At 36.6% G+C, this 22,761-nt stretch overlaps 1 protein-coding gene across 1 annotated transcript in view; it reads left to right on the top strand.

The window, feature by feature from the left end:
* The first annotated feature begins 11,727 nt into the window (after window positions 1-11,727).
* The window catches only part of LOC125241841 (potassium voltage-gated channel protein Shaker), a 279,032-nt gene continuing 267,998 nt past the window's right edge, over window positions 11,728-22,761 (top strand). The window contains 1 exon segment of the mRNA XM_048150503.1: window positions 11,728-12,044. Within this exon segment, the coding sequence (XP_048006460.1) occupies window positions 11,872-12,044 (173 nt within the window). The 5' untranslated portion in view covers window positions 11,728-11,871.

Raw genomic sequence — 22,761 nt, 5'->3', positions numbered from 1 at the left:
GATATGTAGGTACTTATATTGGCATATGTCTATTAAAGAAAATTTACTATTTAACAAAGTTATTGTACTTGCCTACCAGCGAGGATAGTGCGCCCTACAACTCAGTTTATAAAAGGAACAGCGAATAGATATTATAGAGAAGAGCCAGTGGCGGGCGGTAGCCAGACCTCTAGCCAAGCTTTATAATCGTTGACGCTTCGTACTGAACAATAAGCATCAGGTCTGAAGAGCGATAGTGAGAGATTACTGGGATACAATACGGAGCGTCGACAATTGTATGTTGGCTAGAGGGCCTGCAGCGGAACGCGCCAGTTGTTATGAGGAAAGCGCCGCCGTGCACCCTCGCGTGGCTCACGCGATGCAGTCCGCTACCTTGATTGTGTAAACGGCGAATTATATCCGAATGTATTTTAAAACGTTTACAAACGTCGGTTCGACAAACTTATTATGAATCACAATCAAAAACTTATCAATAAATTGTTATTCTATTCATCCCTACGTTTTTTAGGGTTCCGTAATCACCTTGGAACCATTATAATTTTGCCATGTCCATGTCTTCGACCGAAGCTTAATCTGTCTGCATCAATCATGCTGAAAAAGTAGTATAATAAAAACTAGTAATGTTTTAGGGTCCCCTCAGATGCCTGGGCGTAAAGTGGGGAACAAACTTTTTCACCCTACTATGGTACGAAATGTCGTTAGACATGTCATTCCTGATGAATTTAGGTACATACTTAATAAGCACTAAACTAATTTTGTATCAAGCAAAATGTTACAAATACGTTTGACATAGGTAATATCTTTTCGGGAATAATCACCCCAAAAGAATTGTCTAAGTAGGTAGACCTTAATAATGACAGATAATGTGATCAGGATGATCAATAGTACCTAATAGACCAGGAAAAATAGCTTGACCTGGACATAATTCGATAACCGTAATTTTCTTTTTCTGTCGTATAAAGTATCATTAGTGATAGTTAAAATACAAATTATTAATCAAATTAGGGTTCTGATTCAATTTAAAAAAAAATAAAAACGAACTTTGAATATTTTTTGATTTTATAACTAAAGTATTAAATGTAATCCGGAAAAAGTGCTTGTATTATGTTGTGACACCTGCATTTCATATAAAAACATCTAATTTTTATAAATAATTCATACAGAACTATCATTTATAAAGAAGGTTTAGTAAGTTACACATTTTCAGGCGTATTTCACTAGAAAATATTGTTAACCGTAATCCTGCAATTTATTATGAATATAATATTACGTGTGTTGATAAATTATTAAAACTTATACCAATACTTTTGGCGCTTGTTCAAAATCTTAAATATTGATAATTTTAGGAAAGGAAAAATACCTAACTAAATTGAAAGATGGTAAATTTTGCCGTTAATATATTCTTAGTACTATACGAAATCAATTAAACAACAAATATGTAAGATTCATTACTTAATTGATATTTTTCTTACTTGCGCTTTAATATGAACGTTATTACCTGCAGAATAAGGTCGTGCACAGAGTAGGTATAGCTAGTATAGTAGTAGCGGGAACGGGCGGCGAGTCGTCAACACGTGTTTCATATCAAGGGCGCCGCGTTTTCAAAACGCTTCGATAACAAATATTTCACCGTCCAGTATAAGAGAGCTCCCTTATTACAAGTGACAAAAGTCATACAAATCAATTAGTCCGATAGGTCACGTTAAACTGGTCAAGTCGTTAGCTCAAATCGAGCTTGACGAGATGCTTGGATCACAACAACGTAATATGTATGAAAGCTTGCGGCGCTTAAGACTGTATTCTTTCGAGTCGTGTGTAACGTATTTTGGCGAGGCAAATTTGAAGCACAGTGCGTGTCTGTCTCACTCACTCTTACGGTAAACCTAATGAACTGTTTCACTTTCAGAGGATTTTTGAAGTAATTTGGGTAATATGACATTGTCGCGGTGAGGTCTTTCCGGTACAAATTTATCGGTGGATCTTTTCGGATTTGTGGATGATGAGCCGATGCGATGTCGCTTCATTTTGAAGTGTCGACTCTCGCGAGGGAGTTCTTAGAGGACCGCGAGGAGCGCGTGTGACTGTTGAGTTTTTGAATGATTTGAAGTTTGTGAATGATTTTATTTTGTGTGTATTTGTGTGGGCATGAGGTGTTTGTGTTGCGAGAGTCAAATCAATAATATGAGTGGTACAAATTTTATTAGGGGGCCTCATGTGTGAGAAACTCAACACTCGAATGCTGCGTAACAATGCGAGCCGAAATCGCCTAATCGGAAGTGTCCGACTTGGTATCGACTAATCTATACACGTTGTAACATGAGAAACCAGAAATCAAAACCTGGTTTCTGGTATCTAGTACCCGGTAACCGGTAACCGGTAACCGATAACCGGTAACCGGTATCCGGTATCCTGTATCCTGTATCCGGTATCCGGTAACCGGTATCCGGTAACCGGTATCCGGTATCCGGTAACCGGTATCCGGTAACCGGTAACCGGTATCCGGTATCCGGTAACCGGTATCCGGTAACCGGTATCCGGTAACCGGTATCCGGTAAACGGTATCCGGTAACCGGTATCCGGTAACCGGTAACCGGTGACGGGTCTCCGGTATTCGGTGACCGGTAACCGGTAACCAGTAACCAATGACCGTTAACCGGTATCCGGTAAACGGTGACCGGTAACCGGTAGACGGTAACCGGTATCCGGTAAACGGTAGACAGTAACCGGTAACCAGCATCCGATATACGGTATCCGATATCCGGTTTCCCGTGTTCGGTTTCCCGTTTCTGGTTTGGTTTTGGTTTTAGTTTTAGTTCTGTTAGTTTAAACAAAAACAAAACTGAAAACGAAAACGGAAACCGAAACGGGAATGGAAACGAAAACCGAAATCGAAACCGAAACCAAGACCAAAACCGAAACCGAAAAAAATATTTAAGTTCCTAGAAGTAAAGAGTGACAGAGATAGCACTATAATCATTTAAGTTCCTGGTAGTAAAGAGTGACAGAGATAGCACTCATGTTAGTCAAACTCGTGGTATGTGCACTTCCCGTACACAGTAAAGAGTGACAGAGATAGCACTATAATCATTTAAGTTCCTGGTAGTAAAGAGTGACAGAGATAGCACTGTAATAATAAAATTTATGTTCCTGGTAGTAAAGAGTGACAGAGATAGCACTATCATAATTAAAGTTCCTGGTAGTAAAGAGTGATAGAGATAGCACTCATGTTAGTCAAACTCGTGGTATGTGCACTTCCCGCACACAGTAAAGAGTGACAGAGATAGCACTATAATAATTTAAGGTCCTGGTAGTAAAGAGTGACAGAGATAGCACTATAACAATTTAAGTTCCTGATAGTAAAGAGTGACAGAGAATAGAGATAGCACTATAATAATTTAAGTTCCTGGTAGTAAAGAGTGACAGAGATAGCATTTTTGTTATTTAAATTTCTGTTAGTAAAGAGTGACAGAGATAGCACTATTGTTATTTAAATTTCTGTTAGTAAAGACGTAAAGAGTGACAGAGATATCACTCACGTTGGTCAAAGACGTGGTTTATGGACTATTATTTGGACCCCCCAATGTCACGCTTTTTTAATCCTTTAACATGGATTGTCACATTTAGTATGACGTAATATATGAATGACGCCTAAAGATTGAGAGAGACAGCAATATTGTTCTTCAAATTCGTGGTAGTGAGAACAGGGTGCGTAGCCGAATGGCACAAACGCTCACGAAACGAAACGCTAGTAGATATCTATCTCTATCGCTCTTGCGTATTGGCGCGACAGAGCCAGACTGCGTTTCGTTTTCGTTTCGCGTCGGAGAAATGGCATTCGGCTACGGGGCCTGAACAGAGACAGCACTATGTATCGCGCGGCCGCCGACTACGCAAGTCGCCGCGTAATTATAATAACCGTTCGGCTCCTTTTTAGATCGTGTACAGTCAACAACACAGCTGGCAAGACAAAGTGCCAAAAATATGTATAGAGTATTTTATTTCCTGTACAAGTGTTGGTACTTGGTACATTAAGGTATGTGTATACATATATTTGGCACTTTATCTTTATTCACAGCTGAGTTGCTGACTGTACCAATAACGATCAACTATGAACTTTTGTGGTTTGTTTTAAATAGTTCTATGCAGATATAGATTAGAATACCTATTCTATCGGTACTTTTTGTATAGGTTATTATAATAACTGGACAAAATAATTATAATCAGTGCCGGCGCACTCCGCGATCACGATTCTTTCGCCGAGCTACAAGGCCTTGATATATAGGATGTATTATTTTATCAGCAACAAAAATATGTGATGATATTGAATTAAGGCAAAACAAGACATATAAACGCTCTCCATTATTTCCTCCCTGGTTTATGAAGCTAGAACAATGATTTTTAACACATACGAAATTCGTACACTGAAATAAAGTGATGATACTATAAATATACTCGACATTCAAAGTCGATAATCTAGTGACGTGAGAAGTTATTGATATAACAGAATTTTGCACAAAATTTTGCAGAATTTTGCCCTTTGATGTTGAAAATGCCGCCACTCTATAAAACAAACAGACCGCACACGAGCAGCCGACATTAAATTCTATTGCACGGCGCGAAGGTCGAAAGCCGCGCCCGCACCTGGGCGTAGGTAGCGAGATCGGGTGCACGTGCGCTTACCTTTGAAATCGCCGACACACAGGTGTCGCCGTTCGCCCTCTCTTTTCATTTATGTTTCTGTTTCAATCGGTTAGCCGTATGCCGGCCGGCAATAAAGGTTGTTTTTTTAACCGACTTCAAAAAAAGTAGGAGGTTCTCAATTCGACTGAATGTTTTTTAGGGTTCCGTAGTCAACTAGGAATCCTTATAGTTTCCCCTGTCTGTCTGTCTGTCCGTCCGTCCGCGGATAATCTCAGTAACCGTAAGCACTAGAAAGCTGAAATTTGGTACCAATGTATCAATCACGCCAACAAAGTGCAAAAATAAAAAATGGAAAAAAATGTTTTATTAGGGTACCCCCTACATGTAAAGTGGGGGCTGATTTTTTTTTCATTCCAACCCCAACGTATGATATATTGTTGGATAGGTATTTAAAAATGAATAAGGGTTTACTAAGATCGTTTTTTGATAATATTAATATTTTCGGAAATAATCGCTCCTAAAGAAAAAAAAAGTGCGTCCCCAACCCTCTAACTTTTGAACCATATGTTTAAAAAATATGAAAAAAATCACAAAAGTAGAACTTTATAAAGACTTTCTAGGAAAATTGTTTTGAACTTGATAGGTTCAGTAGTTTTTGAGAAAAATACTGAAAACTACGGAACCCTACACTGAGCGTGGCCCGACACGCTCTTGGCCGGTTTTTGATCATATTAATATTTTCGGAAATAATCGCTCCTAAAGGAAAAAAAGTGCGTCCCCCCCCTCTATATTTTGAACCTTATGTTTAAAAAAATATGAAAAAAGATCAAAAAAGTAGAACTTTATAAAGACTTTCTAGGAAAATTGTTTTGAGAAAAATACGATAAACTACGGAACCCTACACTGAGCGTGGACCGACACGCTCTTGGTCGGTTTTTTTGTTACTCGATATCTCCGAGAATCGTGGACCGATTTTCAAATTATTTTTTTAATCGAACGGGTATAACCCCGAGATGGTCCTATTGGCACCAAGTCCCAGGCGGCGCGGCGCGCGCCACGCCGCCTGGGGCGCGTCTTACGTCCTTCCTATACAAAATGTACTGAGGAGACGATTTTTGAATTACACTCAGGTGGCGTGGCGCGGACGTCCGTCCGCGCCCCGAGACACGCGACGCTCTGGTGTGGCCGGTACCTTACGTCCCTAACCTATTAACCGATCCGCCGCGGTGACGCGGCCGGTGCGCGGCGCGCTCTCCCAGGCCCGCGCCCCGCGCGCTCCCCCGCCCCGCGACAGCCGCTCTACGACAACTTTGCACCCTTTTAAATTACTGACATTTACAGTTTCTTAAGCGCGACCTTCACAGTATTAATTTTGATAAAATCATGATTATAGTACACAAAAACCTGGTCTTAAGCAAAAAAATCTCAGTTACAATTTATACCTACTGAGAAATTCATGTTTATTTAAGCGTTAAAAATATATGTTTAAGATCGGTGTTAAATGTCTATATATACTTAATACAATGCAAATTGATATATATATCATGGTCACCATTTTTACCTACCTAGATATTCACATTAAATGAAAACGGTAAAAAAAAGTACACAATCAGATTTATTTTCTGTGTAATATCGCTAATAACTGATCGCATCTGAGTGCACCACAAAGTTAATCTAACAAAGTTTTCGGTTAACTATTTTGCTGTTAGCGAAAAGTGGGATAATGTACTTTATCTCATGATTTTTATAAGATATGAATACGATCGTCTTTTTTTTTATCTATGTACATAATTACTATTTGATGCTTAATAATAATACCCAATAAAATATCAAAAAGGACGAGTTATTGAATTATGTCCAGGGTACCTTACTTTTACTCCACTATAATGTTGCTGTGATGTACGAGTAGTATAGTATATGTACATCATACTATTCATAATCTACGTACCTGCTTTAGCTGTTCATGGTTACATTTTGTGTGAGAAAGTTGTCATGGAAGCATACTCTATGCATGGTTTGACATGCTCGTGGCCGGTTTATATAGCTATTGTATACATTAGATTCCTAATAATTACCTTATTATTACTCTTTTAAAGCATTCTTCACAATTTCACAGAAACTGTAGGTAATTTTATTGTTAAAGTTTTAAATATTCCAAATATCTACATTCAAAACATATTTATAACTCCGTAAACCGTATTTATATAGAATCATGCCATTGTCAAAGACGCGTGCTTTGGTTCGTAATTTCGTACTAATGTTTATAGATTTAAGTAATGTGCGCGTCATCGTCACGGTAACACTACACGATGATCATCATCAAAAAGAAATAAACTTACGAGTAAATATATGTATTTCTTTTTCTATAGTCTCTCCTAACCTAATTTTAAGAAGGAACTTTTTTGACTTAACAATTTATTCAAAATGTTGGCCAAATCGTCCTTATTGCTCAAGTGATTGCCAAATTGCAAAATTTTCTTTGGCAACTGCTTCTGGTAAACTGGATTACGTTATAAGGGAATGGCAAACTTTGAACTGGATGAGACATTATATATTTTATGGCGCATGTCAAAGCTATTTCGAGTTTTGGTCATTTTTTAGGCTAGTTACATTAAAATGATATTTTATAGGTACCTATATACAATAAATGCATATAACATAAGAATGGATCTATGGTAGGACAAGTCAGAAGATTTCTGTGCTAGTAAATTTATATAAATGTGGGCATTTTCATTTAAATATTTGATGTCATTTATTTGTATAGTATATTACCTACCTATAAATATGTAAATGCCCGATGATCAATCGTCACAAAACTTACAGCCAATATAAGGAATGTGATGGTTAAACGTTACTGAAACGGGTTACTGACACCTGTCTTATCCAGATTCAAACTATTACTTGACCGAGGCCAGAGAGACTATTGACCAAGACCGAAATTGAACCTACTCTGAGTTTATGCCATATAAATCAACTTTTTATAAGTTTATACTGTATTTCCACTCTTTGGCATACAGTATACATGGTGTAACATGAGGAAACTGAATAATTTTAACAGCGTATTCCTAATTATATTAGAAGATAAAAATGTCATATAAACTTTTCTTGATTTCACCTACTTTCAGAGTTATAAGCATTTTAAAAACCAATTACTTATTCTTTCTCAGAACAAAATGATGTTTTGATGGCTAAGATGCCGTTATCGGACATAATCTAACTATCCTCGTTGAAAGACATCAAAAAGTAACTACTGTAACCTAGTAACTCATTGCAAAAAAGTATTTTATTAGAAAAAAAAAAAATTATTTTAAGTGCTAGTTTTACCAATAACATTTACTTGTTATGTAAAAATGCATCCAAAAAAAACCAAAAAAAATTACACAAGAAAAATATTTATGGCAAAATTTGTTTGACGTCATATAAAGTTCATCTTTATTTTGCCCTCCGAAATGCATGAATAAAATCTTTCGGTTTCGTCATGTTACACCGTTTATAAAGCAAAAGGGATGACAACTACATAAAAAAATGGCATTCTGTTTAGTCCGTCCGTTAGATCGTCCAAAAATACTGAACACATAATATTTTTAGCTTTTTCTAATTAATGAAACAATACAAAGATGAGCATCAAAGTTCCGGAGCGGGGGCTTGTGACGTCACTTCTAAGTAAAAATTGTACCTAGGCGTGACGTTACGCGAAACTTTAACGAACTGTACCGTCGTCATTTTTCGTTTACGAGAAAAAATAAAAAAATACGTGTCTAAAATTCTTTGATAATCTAACTGACGGACTAATTATAGTTTGTTTTAGTCGTCTCGCCTAATGCGGGCGAAGCTCTTAACGGTGGTTAGTATAAGGACAACTTTAACTTAAAATTTAAATAAAAAAATATCCATACAAATTAATCTGTCCTGCAATGTAATGCAAACACAGTCGCGTTAAACGCTCGTTGATACTTGTCATTGACTGTCATCGCAACCATGTTTACAGTACATTACTGCTGAGAAAATTTTCATACATACATACATACATACAATCACGCCTGTTTCCCATATAGGGGTAGGCAGAGCACATGAAACTGCTAAAGTTACAGTGCCACTCTTGGCAAATAAGGGGTTGAAAGAAAACGAACCTGTGACATTGCAGTGACAGGTTGCCAGCCTCTCGCCTACGCCACAATTTACCCCATATCCCACAGTCGCCTTCTACGACACCCACGGGAAGAAAGGGGGTGGTGAAATTCTTAACCCGTCACCACACGGTTCAAAAATGAATTATGTTGTGAAAATTAGTACCCAAGTCAAAAACATTAATGACTGATAACACTATTGAATTCCATGTCTGGTTTAATTTAAGGCACTCGGAATCAGCACATTACTTCCATATCGTTATTGTCCAAAATGCTTGTTTTGAACTTTTTAGGTACCTACTAAACTATAGCTACACGCTTGTGACAACACTTTTCAAAAACACTTGTAATATTTTACATAGATATTTAATAGTCTTGAATATTTAGTTAGGTATTTGAATATGAATATCTCTCATTAATTAAGAATGTATCTTTTGTTTCAGAGCGGGAAGAATAAACCAGCAAAAGGTTGAGGAGTTTATAGATCAATTATCCATTATTTAAAATATTAGATTTCATCATAAAATGTTAGTGCAAGTGCAAAAAAGTGACAAGTTTACAATTGGGATCTTACGACAATAATACTTTTTTCCTGTCATTTGAAAATATTTTTAAATGCATCATAAATGACATAGTGAATAAACATAATATTAAATAGGCTTTTATTCAAAATAATTATCAACAAAAATACGAAACAATAAAACAAAAAGGATTCTTACTAATTAGTTTAATCATTGTTCTTACTAAGTAAGTAAACTTAGACCCCTACAAACAGTGAATTTTTAGATGATTGTTTGTTAGATATTGCTAAAGTAAATTTATCTGTTACAAAATATTTATTTTTATCAAAGAACACTCGTGTTGATATCATTAGAAAACATAAATCATGAAATCCTTTGTACGGCATAAACATTCGAAAATTAAGCTTCGTACCCGAATCAGACATTGGCTCGATCACTGCTAGCACCTTAAAAAGTACGTTGCGATACAATTATATGAACAGTGTAAAAAACAATAAAAACTTTTATCAATGTGTGTAATTGTCGTTAGTCATCGGACTAAGTAAACGGACACTGTCATATTGAATAACTAAATACATCGACACAATGTCTAAAACCACAATTAGAATTATCCGTTATACGTTGATAACTGTAGTTCTAATTGGGTTAGGTAGTGCAGTGTGTTTATACAGTCAAAGGAGGGAATATGAGAGGAGGTTTGAGCTAGTGAAGCAGTTGATGAATACCGCTAGCCAAGATGACGATGTGGCAGTCGGGGATGGGGCACGGCGCCAAGAACCCGTGGCTCGGCAAGTTCATGGGCCTGGTGCACGACCGCCGTCGGGAGCAGAGCTCCGCAACGTCCACCGAAAAGACACAAGAGCGGTAAGTCGCTAATGTATAAATATTCAACCCATAAATGTTTAACTCTTGACCGAAAAAAACGACTTTGTAAACGTGTTATTATTATTATTTCAGTAAGGTACCTAAACCCTAGTAACGATGTTGTTAATAGTAAAATGAAACTGCATAATATCTTCCACGAATACAGAAGTACCTAAATGCCTATTCGTATCAGGTACAATTTAAACAAATTAATACAAAAAAAAAATAGTTAACTACAATAACAAACTCTTTCTACATAAATATCCTCAAGGAACGGAGTTATCAACCGTAAAAATATCCGTGACTAATTTGTTAACACCTTATATAAAATAAATATAAATATTGGGGGACACCTTACACAGATCAACCAAGCCCCAAACTAATCAAAGCTTGTACAATCAGCCAAAAAAGTGGTTTACCACTTTTGGACCTTATGTGTTTGAAATAGAGTCGAAAAGTGGTACTTGGGCTAGGCGACGATATACCTTTTTTTTGTAACATGGTTATTTTTTGTAAAAAAAGTGGGGATGCACAACTTTCAATAGCCCACTTATAAAAGATAAATAATACATACCTACCTATATACATAAAAACATACAGGAACAAATATAAGAGTTTTAACTGATTCACGGTTAGTTTCATAAGACTTATATTGACCGGGACATAAACCGTGTTTACACTGTTTACCTTTTTGATTTTTATTGAGGTCCCGATATTTCGACGCAGTTGCAATAGCTGCATGCATCATGATCACCTGAAACCGAAAACATCGACGGGAAAATCAAAAAGGTAATCACGGTTTATATCCTGAACAAATATATTATTACTATGTGCTTATCACACAAATAAACGCCCTTAGGTACCGAGATTCGAACCCAGGACCGCGGTTTAGCAGGCAGGGTCACTACGCGCTAGCCCAGATCGGTCGTCTTAAGAAACTTATTTCAAACAAGCATTACAGCAAGTATACACACTGAGTAGGTGGGGCTAGTCAAAATAGTCAATTTAAAATACCATTACTTTGATAACATACTTCGTAGGTATTTCATTCAAACTGAGGAATGAACTGACTGGAAGTAGGTACCTACTTACTGATCATAAATAAAACTGATTAATAAATTGGTCAGTCTAACACCACGTCACCTGAAAAGAGATACAATTCCGTTCCAAACATTCCGTTACATCCGTATCCTGCTCAGTGCTCACACTGGTCACAGTTACGCACACGATAGGACCTAATTAGCATCTACAAATTCTAGATCAAACAATTCTCATTCAGTTCTGAAACACAACCACTTATAATCTGAAAGCTTGTGAATGATCACACCACTTATTGAGGTGTCGACCTACGCGAGCAACTTATTTGTTTCAAATTAATCCTTTTTGAGTAGTTACCAATCATCAAAAGATGAGAGCTTTTAATGTGAAATTACGCAAATGTAAAAAGTGTCCGCACCAAAAATAAAACAAGCCGTCGGGCCGCAGACACGCGCGCGCGACGCGATATCAAACTCCCGGAATACTTCGCGTACTCACTGAAAATATTCTAAGAAACCGTTTCATCGGCGACGCTCGTCACCGTTGCGGACGTGTGGGAAAATACCATACATTGCCGATTTAGAAAAACAAACAATGAGCATATCCGATACGTCAGATTTAAAGTAACGGCCCGCTCTTTGTAGATCAAAGTGATGTAAAATATCGCAAGTGTTGAATAGATGGTGCTAGTCTTAAGTGAAGTGGTTGTAGTTTTTGTGTCATTTGGGTCTTTATTGAACAATTACCCTGCTTTAATGTTTGCGGGAGGTGGAGCCGGGTTTCAGAAACAGTCGAAGCCGCCCTGGGAGAACTCTAATACCAACACTAACGCCGCTGAACTAACACCGAGTTGGTAAGTGGCCGTTCATTATGATAAACTATGCGAGCGTTTTTGTTTACATCAACTTATATAATAGCTGCGTTAGATTAAATTACTATGAACTATATGGTGACGATTAAATTATTGTGCTCAATGATTTTAGTCATCAATAATATTCAATGGAATTATTTGATTCGGTTACCTGTTATTAAATTTGATAACATCTTTAATAATACAAAGTTCACACAGATTGTTTATTTTTTAAGAAAATATTATCTTTTAGAAATATTATCTTGTAAGTATACTTATAGAAAAAAATGTGTATTCCTTAAAAAAAGTTGCAAAAATAATTCAAACATTATTGTTTTTCACAGAATATTTATTGTTTATCTTTCACCTAGATTTCAGATCTACACATGTAGATACACCCAGCTAAATATTCCTGACCTATAAACATTTAACTTTCAAATTTATGAATGACATCAAAACTGTTGTCAAAATACTGTAGGATTTATAGTAGGTAACATACGTACATATGAACAAAACTAGTTTATTTTTGGTGAATTAGTCGACGATTTGATGATGCTAATAATCCTAGGTGTTCGTCTATTATTAAAGCTTTTACCTTAAAAGGAAAAACTGAACTTCATGACTTCACCGTCCGTCACTTCATCATTTTGCTTTCCGTGATCCGATTTGTGTTTCTGTCAAGACCTGTGTTGAGATAACACCCCGTCGTTTTTGCGTCAGGGGTTAAACATTGGAAATTAAACCCAGGGTTAAAACTCAGGATCTACGGCCTTTTGAAATTGTAAAGGGGGGTAGCTAATTCACCTATATCAGGGGCGGCTCACTCCGCGATTCTATCGCCGCGCTACAAGTACATGCTGGCGGCCGCGAGTTCGCGGCCTAATCAGGGGTGGCGCGCGTTCTCACGGAACGCACGTTCGCACTTTCTATTGTTACATTACGCCGCGAGTTTTTTTAAGGTTCATATGCGAAGTCCACGTGTAGAATGGCTAATAATGCTTAGTTAAATAGACGTCATAAATAAAATAGGACAATCTTACACAGATCTTATTGATCAAGTCCCACGGAAAAGTTCAATAAGGCCTGTGATGCTGAAGGCTTAAACAAAAATACATAAATACTGTATATATACCTAGAAAGTATCCGAGACTTAAATATTATAGTATAATATTTTATCTGAGAATTAATTCGTTTTAATATCATAGGCAACCCTATCATCCGACGCTGCGCACGTGCGGCTCGTTTCTTTGTTAGAATTTTGTATTAGGCATTTAAAAAGGCGGCATTTTGTGAACATCAAAGGAGTGAGCCTTCTGTACTTGTACTATTATATATTCTGTGCCTATATGACCACTAAGGACAAGCTATATGTCAATGGATAGCGTTGTTCAATTCTAAAACTTTTACTTTAAGAGTTAGTCGAAACCTTTGTTTGAAAAAAGTCATCGAGGCCTAAATGTAGGTTGAGCTGAAACATTTTGATACTAATAGTTCTTGTACCTAATGCTTTACAAATTAAAAAGGCGCTATAACTGTCGACGATTTTCTAATATGTATTGTTTTAATCTACACCCATATCATAATAAGTTCTCTATAATATGCTTAGGAGCGATAAGCAAATGAATGACCTATAATAGCTGGAAGAGATCCTTTAAAGGGATAAGCTCGCCTTTGTACATAACCGTTATAATTACTCTCTGTACATGTAATTTGTTCTGTACAATAAAGTGTTTACTACTACTATTACTACTACTAATAAGAAATCTATGTCTCCTAGTGCATCGTAATTGTCACTTTAAAATATCGGCAAACCATATTACCCTAATTAGATTTAAAAAAAAATTACAAAGAAAAAATCTTATTTTTTTTGATGGAACTTCTCGATCACTCATTATTTCGTTTCAAATATTGAACATTTTAAAAGTGAACTGAAATCGCTCGCAACGCTCAAGATTCCACATTGTGAACCACTTGCTACGTTCACGTAGTATTAGATTCTTTCGCTTGCTCAGGTATCAATATTGGCACGCGCGGTTAAACAAAGGGGCAAAGCCTTTGTAAAATAAGTATTATGCTTTCTTATTTTAGTGTCATTCTGGTCCAGTTAGTGAAATGGGTTTTGCACTTTTCCGTTTTTGCTTAGGTATATTTTGCTTTTCTTCTCAGTCTCTGTAAAATGTTGCTGGTTTTTGTTTCATGTCACTGTTTGACCTTTTTTTGCTTTATTATCGCTATTATCGGACTCCGTCACCTAATTGAAGACTAATTTTATGTTAATTGATAATGAATGAACGTTACAAATAATGCATCATGTCATGTGTCACCTGTGCGGCGAGGTATGAAGGTACAACAAAAGATACCAGCGCACACTTTGCCGGAGTTCCAGAGTTTATATCGAGGGAAAGGGAGGGTCCGATTAGGCCCACTTGCATCAACCACTTAACTCAGGGATGGATACTAGCCCCGATGCATATGTTTTCGTCTAGTCAGACCATTTTTTGAGGTTCTCCGGTTTGTACAAAAATAATGTCTTAGTTCAAAAATCCTTAATGTTTAATGCTAATACTAATCTAGTTTATTTTTATGGCAGTATTGTACAATAACTAAATCTAAATACAAAAAAATATCATAGATACTGAAAGGAAGAAAATGATCATTTTTATTTTATCTTTTATGGATTGGATATTAAAATTCATGACAGATGTAAGGGGGCCCAAGGAAAGTAACTAACTTGTGCTATTAAACTAAATACAAATCTTCAAGCCTATGCATGCAGAACTGCTATGGGATAGGAGAACATGGTTAAGACAACATTTTTTTAAATTCTTTTTTTTTCACTATATAAGTCACATGCAATTTTATTTTACAATCAAAATAAACTATTTTATAGTACTGTTACAATTCTCACTACTGGGTCGTAATATACCTACATGTGAAATAGTTATTTGTTATACAAGGGGGCAAAGTTGGCTCAGGACCGCTTCGGCCTCAGTTTCATTTCGTCAATTTCTTAAGTAGTTCTCATTCGCATTTGGTCTACTGTTCCGATTCGCCAGCATTCCTATATCGTCACTTTCTTATCTCGCCCGCTTTCTTACGTGGGCCACTGTAGTAACTTGGTTATATTCCTAATTAGACTACAGTGCCGATTCGTCAACACTCCTAATTCGTCCATAGTGCTTACTCGTCAACATTCCTATTTAGACCACAGTGCCAACTCGTCAACTACATAGCATAGCATTTTAATTTGGCCAACGATGGACCAAACACCCTGTATTTTAGGGCTCAGTTTGAAGTATACTTCAAACAGAGACTCGCAATTTTTTTTTCGTGAACCTATGTACGAGTATCTATGGATAGGTCTTCAAAAATTATATTGAAGTAACTTTTAAAATAAGAGAATGAAAAATATAAAAAAAATATATGATGTATATATTGTATATTATCAATATTATCATGCAAACTTCCAGCGAAAATTTGTTTGGACGAGATCCAGTAAGTATTTTTTTTATACTATGATACCCTTCATGGCTGTGTCCGACTCGCACTTGCCTATAAGATTTCCAATGAAACACTGCCTTTAGACTTTACCTTACCGTTTATCCTAGGTCGATAAAAGAACGCGGACGAGTTGGCACTTTGGTCGAAATATGAACGTAGACAAAAATGGTATATTGACGATATCAGATATTGGACGAGTTGGCACTATGGTCAAAATAGGAATTTAGACAAAATGGGGTATTGACGATATAAGAAAGTGAACGAGTTAGGAAGGTTACGAATTAGGAATTGTAGGGGTGACGACATAACACTGCGGACGATTTATGGAGATGACGAAATGAAACTGGGGCCGAAGCGTTCCTCAGCTGCAAAGTTGTATTTTAACGCCGAGTGTGGAATTGAAAAACGAGCAAGTGATAGGATTCTATAGTTGAACCACAAGCGAAGCGAGTGGTTCGAGAATAGAATCCTGAACTTGCAAATTTTTTAACACCCGAAGAGTAAAATACATTTGCACCCGAGTGTAACACAAAACTTTTCCCCCCCACTACAGCGAGGAAACTACATCGCAAAAAATGCGTTTATCACTGCTTCCAGTAGTTCCACAGGTGGTAAATCATCTTTATTACTAGATTCACCTACTTTTATCAATTTTAAAGCAGTTAATTTGACTTTATTCATGGTCAAATTACTTTACCCACTAGTGGATAAAATGCGTTTTTACCCGCTGGTATTAAATGACAAAACACGTGTTTCCGAGCTAGTGAGGGGAAAAAGTTATTATAAATAACAAAATATTTCTCTATTAGTAGACGAACTCCACTGCATCGGGGCTAGTAGTGGGCTGTCAACTGTCAAATTCCATATAAAATGGTGGGTTAGCCCTCGGGTTAACCCTCCATTTTCATTGGTGCAAGTGTCCCTAAGGGCCGGTTGCATCAAACCGTCTGTCACCGTTAAGAGGGGGTAGAGCAGGGAGAATTTTCAGAATCTGTCAAATTACCCCATTACACACACAAACACCCTTCACTCACACTACCTCAATTTACTGTGAAAGGTCAGTGACCCTTAATTTTTTTCAAGAGTGTTATTTTGAGTTTGTAGTCAACTACTGACCTCCTTTAAGAAATTAAAACTGTAAAAAAGGTAGCATACAAGAAGACAGAGAAAAAATACGCATCATCTAGCTTTCCTTCTCTGTTCATGTCTCATGTGACTTAAATTTACCTAAATATGTAGATAACGTTCCTTATTCAATTAATTTGTTTATCTAGGTGTATTTCAAATTACTTTGCACTTCATTTTGCGTTACTTTTCTATACTTAGATTAAAAATCGTCAGCCTGCCTATCCCCGCAAACATTATTCAAAGACGTGTGTGAAGGGCTAAAGGCCGATACCTCCAGGCAGACAATTATGGTCGCGTGATAAATGATAAAACATCAGCCCTATCACACTATTTGTAAGTGCGATAGGGACGGCCTGATGTTATACCATTTATCGCGCGACCATGATTTTGATTGCCCTGCCGGTCTTCGGAGGCCTGTGCTGTGCATTACGTATATGCGGGGTGTATTAAAGACTAACAGATAGGTTCTTTATTCTTTTTGGTCGTTAGGTTTTTTATCAATTTATCATTTATTTTGATACAAAAATAAAGTATGTGTATAAAATAAAAACCTAATGAATAGAGTACAGCTAGCAGCAGTCATGTCAGAGATACAAAGAAAGACAGGGAATATCGACGCATATCTTATCTTATCCAATACTGCCATCGCCATCTGCATCAGACTCTTGATCTTACCCAATTTCCGAGTCCCTTCTCTTAATTTCAGTTCCTTGAGTTGAAAATGTTGAAACTCATACTTAGTATTAAATAAACCACAAATACATATAAAAATCACAATATAATTTTAAATTATGGCTTAGGCCCTGTACCAGTTGCAGTCGCCACGTCTGTAAAGCCCCTTGTAGTTTCTTTTAAATGGCTAAATACCTAGATGTCATGTCATACACATCTGTGATGTAACTGAAAATTAAAAAACATCGCTCAGAGATAAGGTTCAAATTAGCATGGCAAAAAATACAGTGCAGTCAAAATACCATCAAAATACGAAAAAGCATATGTCAATGTCAATATCGCTGCCGTATGCCGTATTTCAGGCCATAAGGGCTGTTTTCTCAAATATGAAAAAAATCTCAAAAGCAGAACTTTAAATAGTATTTTATGCAACAGGCATTTAAAGGAGATCAAAAAACCGGCCAAGAGCGTGTCGGGCCACGCTCAGTGTAGGGTTCCGTAGTTTTTCGTATTTTTCTCAAAAACTACTGAACCTATCAAGTTGAAAACAATTTTCCTAGAAAGTCTTTATAAAGTTCTACTTTTGTGATTTTTTTCATATTTTTTAAACATATGGTTCAAAAGTTAGAGGGGGGGGGACGCACTTTTTTTTCCTTTAGAAGCGATTATTTCCGAAAATATCAATATTATCAAAAAACGATCTTAGTAAACCCTTATTCATTTTTAAATACCTATCCAACAATATATCACACGTTGGAGTTGGAATGAAAAAAAATATCAGCCCCCACTTCACATGTAGGGGGGGTACCCTAATAAAAAAAAAATCCATTTTTTATTTTTGCACTTTGTTGGCGTGATTGATATACATATTGGTACCAAATTTCAGCTTTCTAGTGCTTACGGTTACTGAGATTATCCGCGGACGGACGGACGGACGGACGGACGGACGGACGGACGGACGGACGGACAGACAGACATGGCGAAACTATAAGGGTTCCTAGTTGACTACGGAACCCTAAAAAGACGAGTGGCGTGGGTAACAATTTGAGGCGAAGCCGAAAATTGTTATTAAGACGCCACGAGTATTTTTTGACTCAGTTAAACACCGTTGCATACAATACTTTTTCTACGACCATGCACTTAGTTTTTAATAGGTTTCTTGAATAACTTTCGTGAAATTCACACTGTTTCCTGTATTTTGACGCAAAGGTTTGCACTGTCAGCTCAGCTGCCCAAAGCCTTCCCACGCACGCGCGCCGTATCGTTATAAGGCGTTGCCATGGTTACAGAGCCAAACAATGCGTTTTCAGTTTTTTCGATACTGCGCGCATGCGCGGAAAGCCGGCGGACACTGGCTTTGGGGAATAGACTTTTATGTAGGGTTTTAAAGATCTATGCACGACCCTGTAAATGACGAATAATAGTTCGGGAGTAGAAAAAAGACTTTCTAGGAAAATTATTTTGAACTTGATAGGTAGAACAATTTTTAAAAGTTGTACAAAAAAAATCTGAACTAAGTTTGTAACTATATGAAAAGCATTTTTTATCTTAGATTGCATATTTAATATGCATATTATCGTAACGAATTTTCTTTCAAATAAAAAGAGAATTATTAGAATAGGTTGACGATGTCTACCGTAAACTGGGGTTACATTGACCAATTTGGGAATTTAAACTTTTCTAGCTTCTACATTTAATGGGTATTTTTACCCATTAAATGTAGGAGTTAGAGAAGTATAAATTCCAAAATTGGTCAACGTAACGTAACTAAGGAAGAAAAAAAATGGGACCATCAACTTTTTTAGTCTTTTCCTGCTAAAAATCTAAAAAGGTAACAAAATAAGTGATATCAGGATTTTTGTTTTCTGTCACGATGCCTGCACGTATGAAATGTTTCTTTTTAACCCAGTGGTTGACTGGTAGAGAATGCCTTAAGGCATTATGTCCACCATTTGTACTTATTTTTTTATGTGCAATAAGGAATAAATAAATAAAATAATGTACGCAGAAAAAAACATAAACTGACATTGGGGTTACTTTGATACACAATATATTTTTTTTAATGATAATCGAATGTAATCCCTACAAAAGTATTTTATGTCAAGAAAAGATACAAAGAAATGGTTCGCAGTCAAATATTACAACTCTTTAACGCTATTTTGGGGTTACTTTGATCAAGAATAAAAATTAACATCTTCGAAAAACCAACTTTATTTGCAATTATTTCAATATTTATCACAAGAAGCGATCAAATTATCAGCCTCAACAAGTACCGTGACAAAATCAGACAATAATTAACTTAACTATATGTCATTATGGTCAATGTTACCCCATGCAAGTGATCAAAGACACCCCACGGAGTAAATCATTAGTAGTAAATACCTAGTTTGACTTTATGATACAAAATTCAATACAATGGTATAGCTAAACACATTTCTGGCAACCTAATATTCACTGTGAACCTTTTACTTTAATACCCACTACGTTAGTTTAGAAGTTTATTTAAACATGAAAAATAGCAACAAACTATGCTTATATTTTGACACGTTATCCGCACTGCCCACGACCATACTTACTTTTTCACCGCGTCAGAGCACCATCTAACTATAAAGGTTGGTTAAGGGTTATCATAATATGTGTAGATTTCATTACCGACCACTCATAACATATTAAATCCTTATTTTTTGGTAAAATAAATATAATACGCTCGTGACAGGTCATATTTTGTTCGCAATCCGAAAGAGTCAACCCTTTTCCCCATTCACCCCCTTCCCGACCCTATTCACTCCAACGTTAGGGTGAGCGAAAATTACTAAATAAAACGACATATTTTCAAAGACAAACCGAAGTTCACACTGCCGGAAGATTTTTTGTGTAAAAAATTAGCATGGCACATATAAAAAAAAACTGCTATCGACGTTCAAAAGTCGGTTTTGGCCCTATTCACCATAAATTACGTTAGTTATACCCGTTCCGACCCCATGAACCCAAAATCTTCAGAAAACGATGTACTATGTAGCCCAATTTTATTTGGTATTTTGAAGGTAACTAGTAAAAATAATTTAGTTTTACAATTGTGCGAAAATAGATTCTCATTTGGCCGGTTTTTTTAACCTGGCCTGGTGGCCTAGTGGTAATAACGTTAGCTGCGTAAGCTGAAGACCCGGGTTCGATTCCCGGCTCAGCCACCGTGGGCCTTGTCGTTTTTTCTTTCGTGTATGATATCTATTTCAATATATGTATGTATGTATGTGAACACTTTATTGTACATAAGACAAGTTAGGACATAAAAATACAGTATAGTTATGATGTACAAAGGCGAACTTATCCCTATAAGGGATCTCTTCCAACCTTTGAGCGAATTGAAAATTTATTATTTATATAAACTTGAAAAAGAACAAATCAAAAATGATTCAATAAAATAATTTTATTTCTTCCCTAGTTGTATAGTTTCATACTTATTATTTTTATTTCAAAGTAATCCGTCTATATTATAGCAACCATGGGTGATTTTTGCTGACTTAAGTAGAAACGTGGAGGTAGACAGAAGTGTGATTAACATTTCTAAGTGTTAATTTCTTGTATCTAGTCTAACTACGAAGCAATACATTGACGTATAAATTGCGTCCATATACAGAGAGGTCATTCATAAAAATACCACTTTAGGTAAGTTATATATATTTTATACAATGTGACAAGCATTGACCACACATCCCAATTCACCCCTCTTCCGACCCTAATCAGCCCCTTCGTAAACCTATTCACCCCTTTGCGACCCGATTCCCCCATTCCTGATCCCATTCACCCCTCAGGCCGCGGATATTTATTCATCCCGTAAAAATTCCCCAACACAGTTGCATCGCTTTCTTCATGAAAACCATTATAAAAATGAAAATATGTCTTATGATTTTCTGTTATAGGTACATAAACTTTAGAAGTGTATACACATTCAAAAGGATAATGAACGATTAAAATGAGTAAAAATCCAATAAATTTGAACGTCAACTTTGACAGACATGAAACTGTACATAAAAATGTGTGGCTTGCACATTTTCACTGTAATTTTAAATATGTAACACATTTTTTTTTAGTAACATATTGTGTATAATACTTTTCACTCAACAGATAACTGTTATTGGCCTAAGACTATGTAAAAATACCTATGTAAGTTGAATATTTACGGCTGTTGTCCTAAATACCAATAATATTGGGTTGGTAAGAAAGTAATGAGCGATCGATTGAATTCCACATAAAATTTTTGAGAGAGTTCTAGAATCTTCTATGGTCGAAAGTATATAAAGGGCGAGTCGCACAGTTTCTCGCCAGTCATTCACTAGCTGTCGCCGAGCTAATATAAGGAAGAAAATGGACGAATTAAAAGTGCATGTAAGGCATTGCTTACTATATGAATTTCAGTCTGGCCATTCAGCCACCGAAGCAGTGCGTAATATATGTCAGCGTGTTGCTCCTGAAGTTGTCTCTGAGGCCACGGCGAAACGATGGTTCCAGCGGTTTCGTAGTGGCGACTTTTCATTATCAGATCAACCTAAGTCTGGTCGACCGGTGAAGATTGATGTAGCCAAATTAAAAACCTTAATTGAAGGAGATCCGAGGCTAACGAGTCGTACTCTTGCTACCGAGTTAGGCTGCTCTCATGTTACCATAGAAACACATTTACATGAGTTGGGAAAAAACTACAAATACAGTGTTTGGATACCGCACGAACTTGATAGAGATCAACTAAACCGCCGTGCCGATATCTGCATACAACTTCTGTCTTTTCGCCGCACATTCAACTGGTTGGACCATCTTATCACTGGAGATGAAAAATGGGTCTTATATATAAATCACACACGCAAACGTCAGTGGCTAGCTCCAAACGAAAAAGGAATAGAGGCACCAAAAACAGAGCCTCGCCCGAAAAAAGTTATGCTGTCCGTTTGGTGGGATATTCATGGTATTATTCACTGGGAACTCCTACCAAGTGGAATGACTGTTACCGCATCAGTATACTGTAATCAGCTTGAAAATTTAAACCAAAAAATCTGTCAGAATCGTCCACAGCATGCTAAAGTTTTTTTCTTACACGACAATGCTCGCCCACACATTGCAAAAGTGACTCGGCTAAAGCTATTGGAGCTAGGTTGGAAAGTGATACCTCATCCACCGTACTCTCCAGACTTGGCGCCTACGGATTACGCATTGTTCAGATCGCTAAGCAATGCCTTGAATGAAAAAAAGTTCGATGATCAAGCCCATCTACGACAGTACATAGCTGAGTTTTTTGAATCTAAACCTAAGAACTTCTTCGCCGATGCTATTCATTCTTTACCAGAACGACGGAGACAAGTAGTAGATAACGAAGGCCGTTATATTTTTGATAAATGATTAAAATAATAAATTAAATAAAAATTACAAA

Source organism: Leguminivora glycinivorella, chromosome Z, assembly GCF_023078275.1.
Source record: "Leguminivora glycinivorella isolate SPB_JAAS2020 chromosome Z, LegGlyc_1.1, whole genome shotgun sequence".
Lineage (NCBI taxonomy): Eukaryota > Metazoa > Arthropoda > Insecta > Lepidoptera > Tortricidae > Leguminivora > Leguminivora glycinivorella.
The sequence above is the reverse complement of the archived record's forward strand: the minus strand, read 5'-3'. Positions and strand labels throughout refer to the sequence as shown.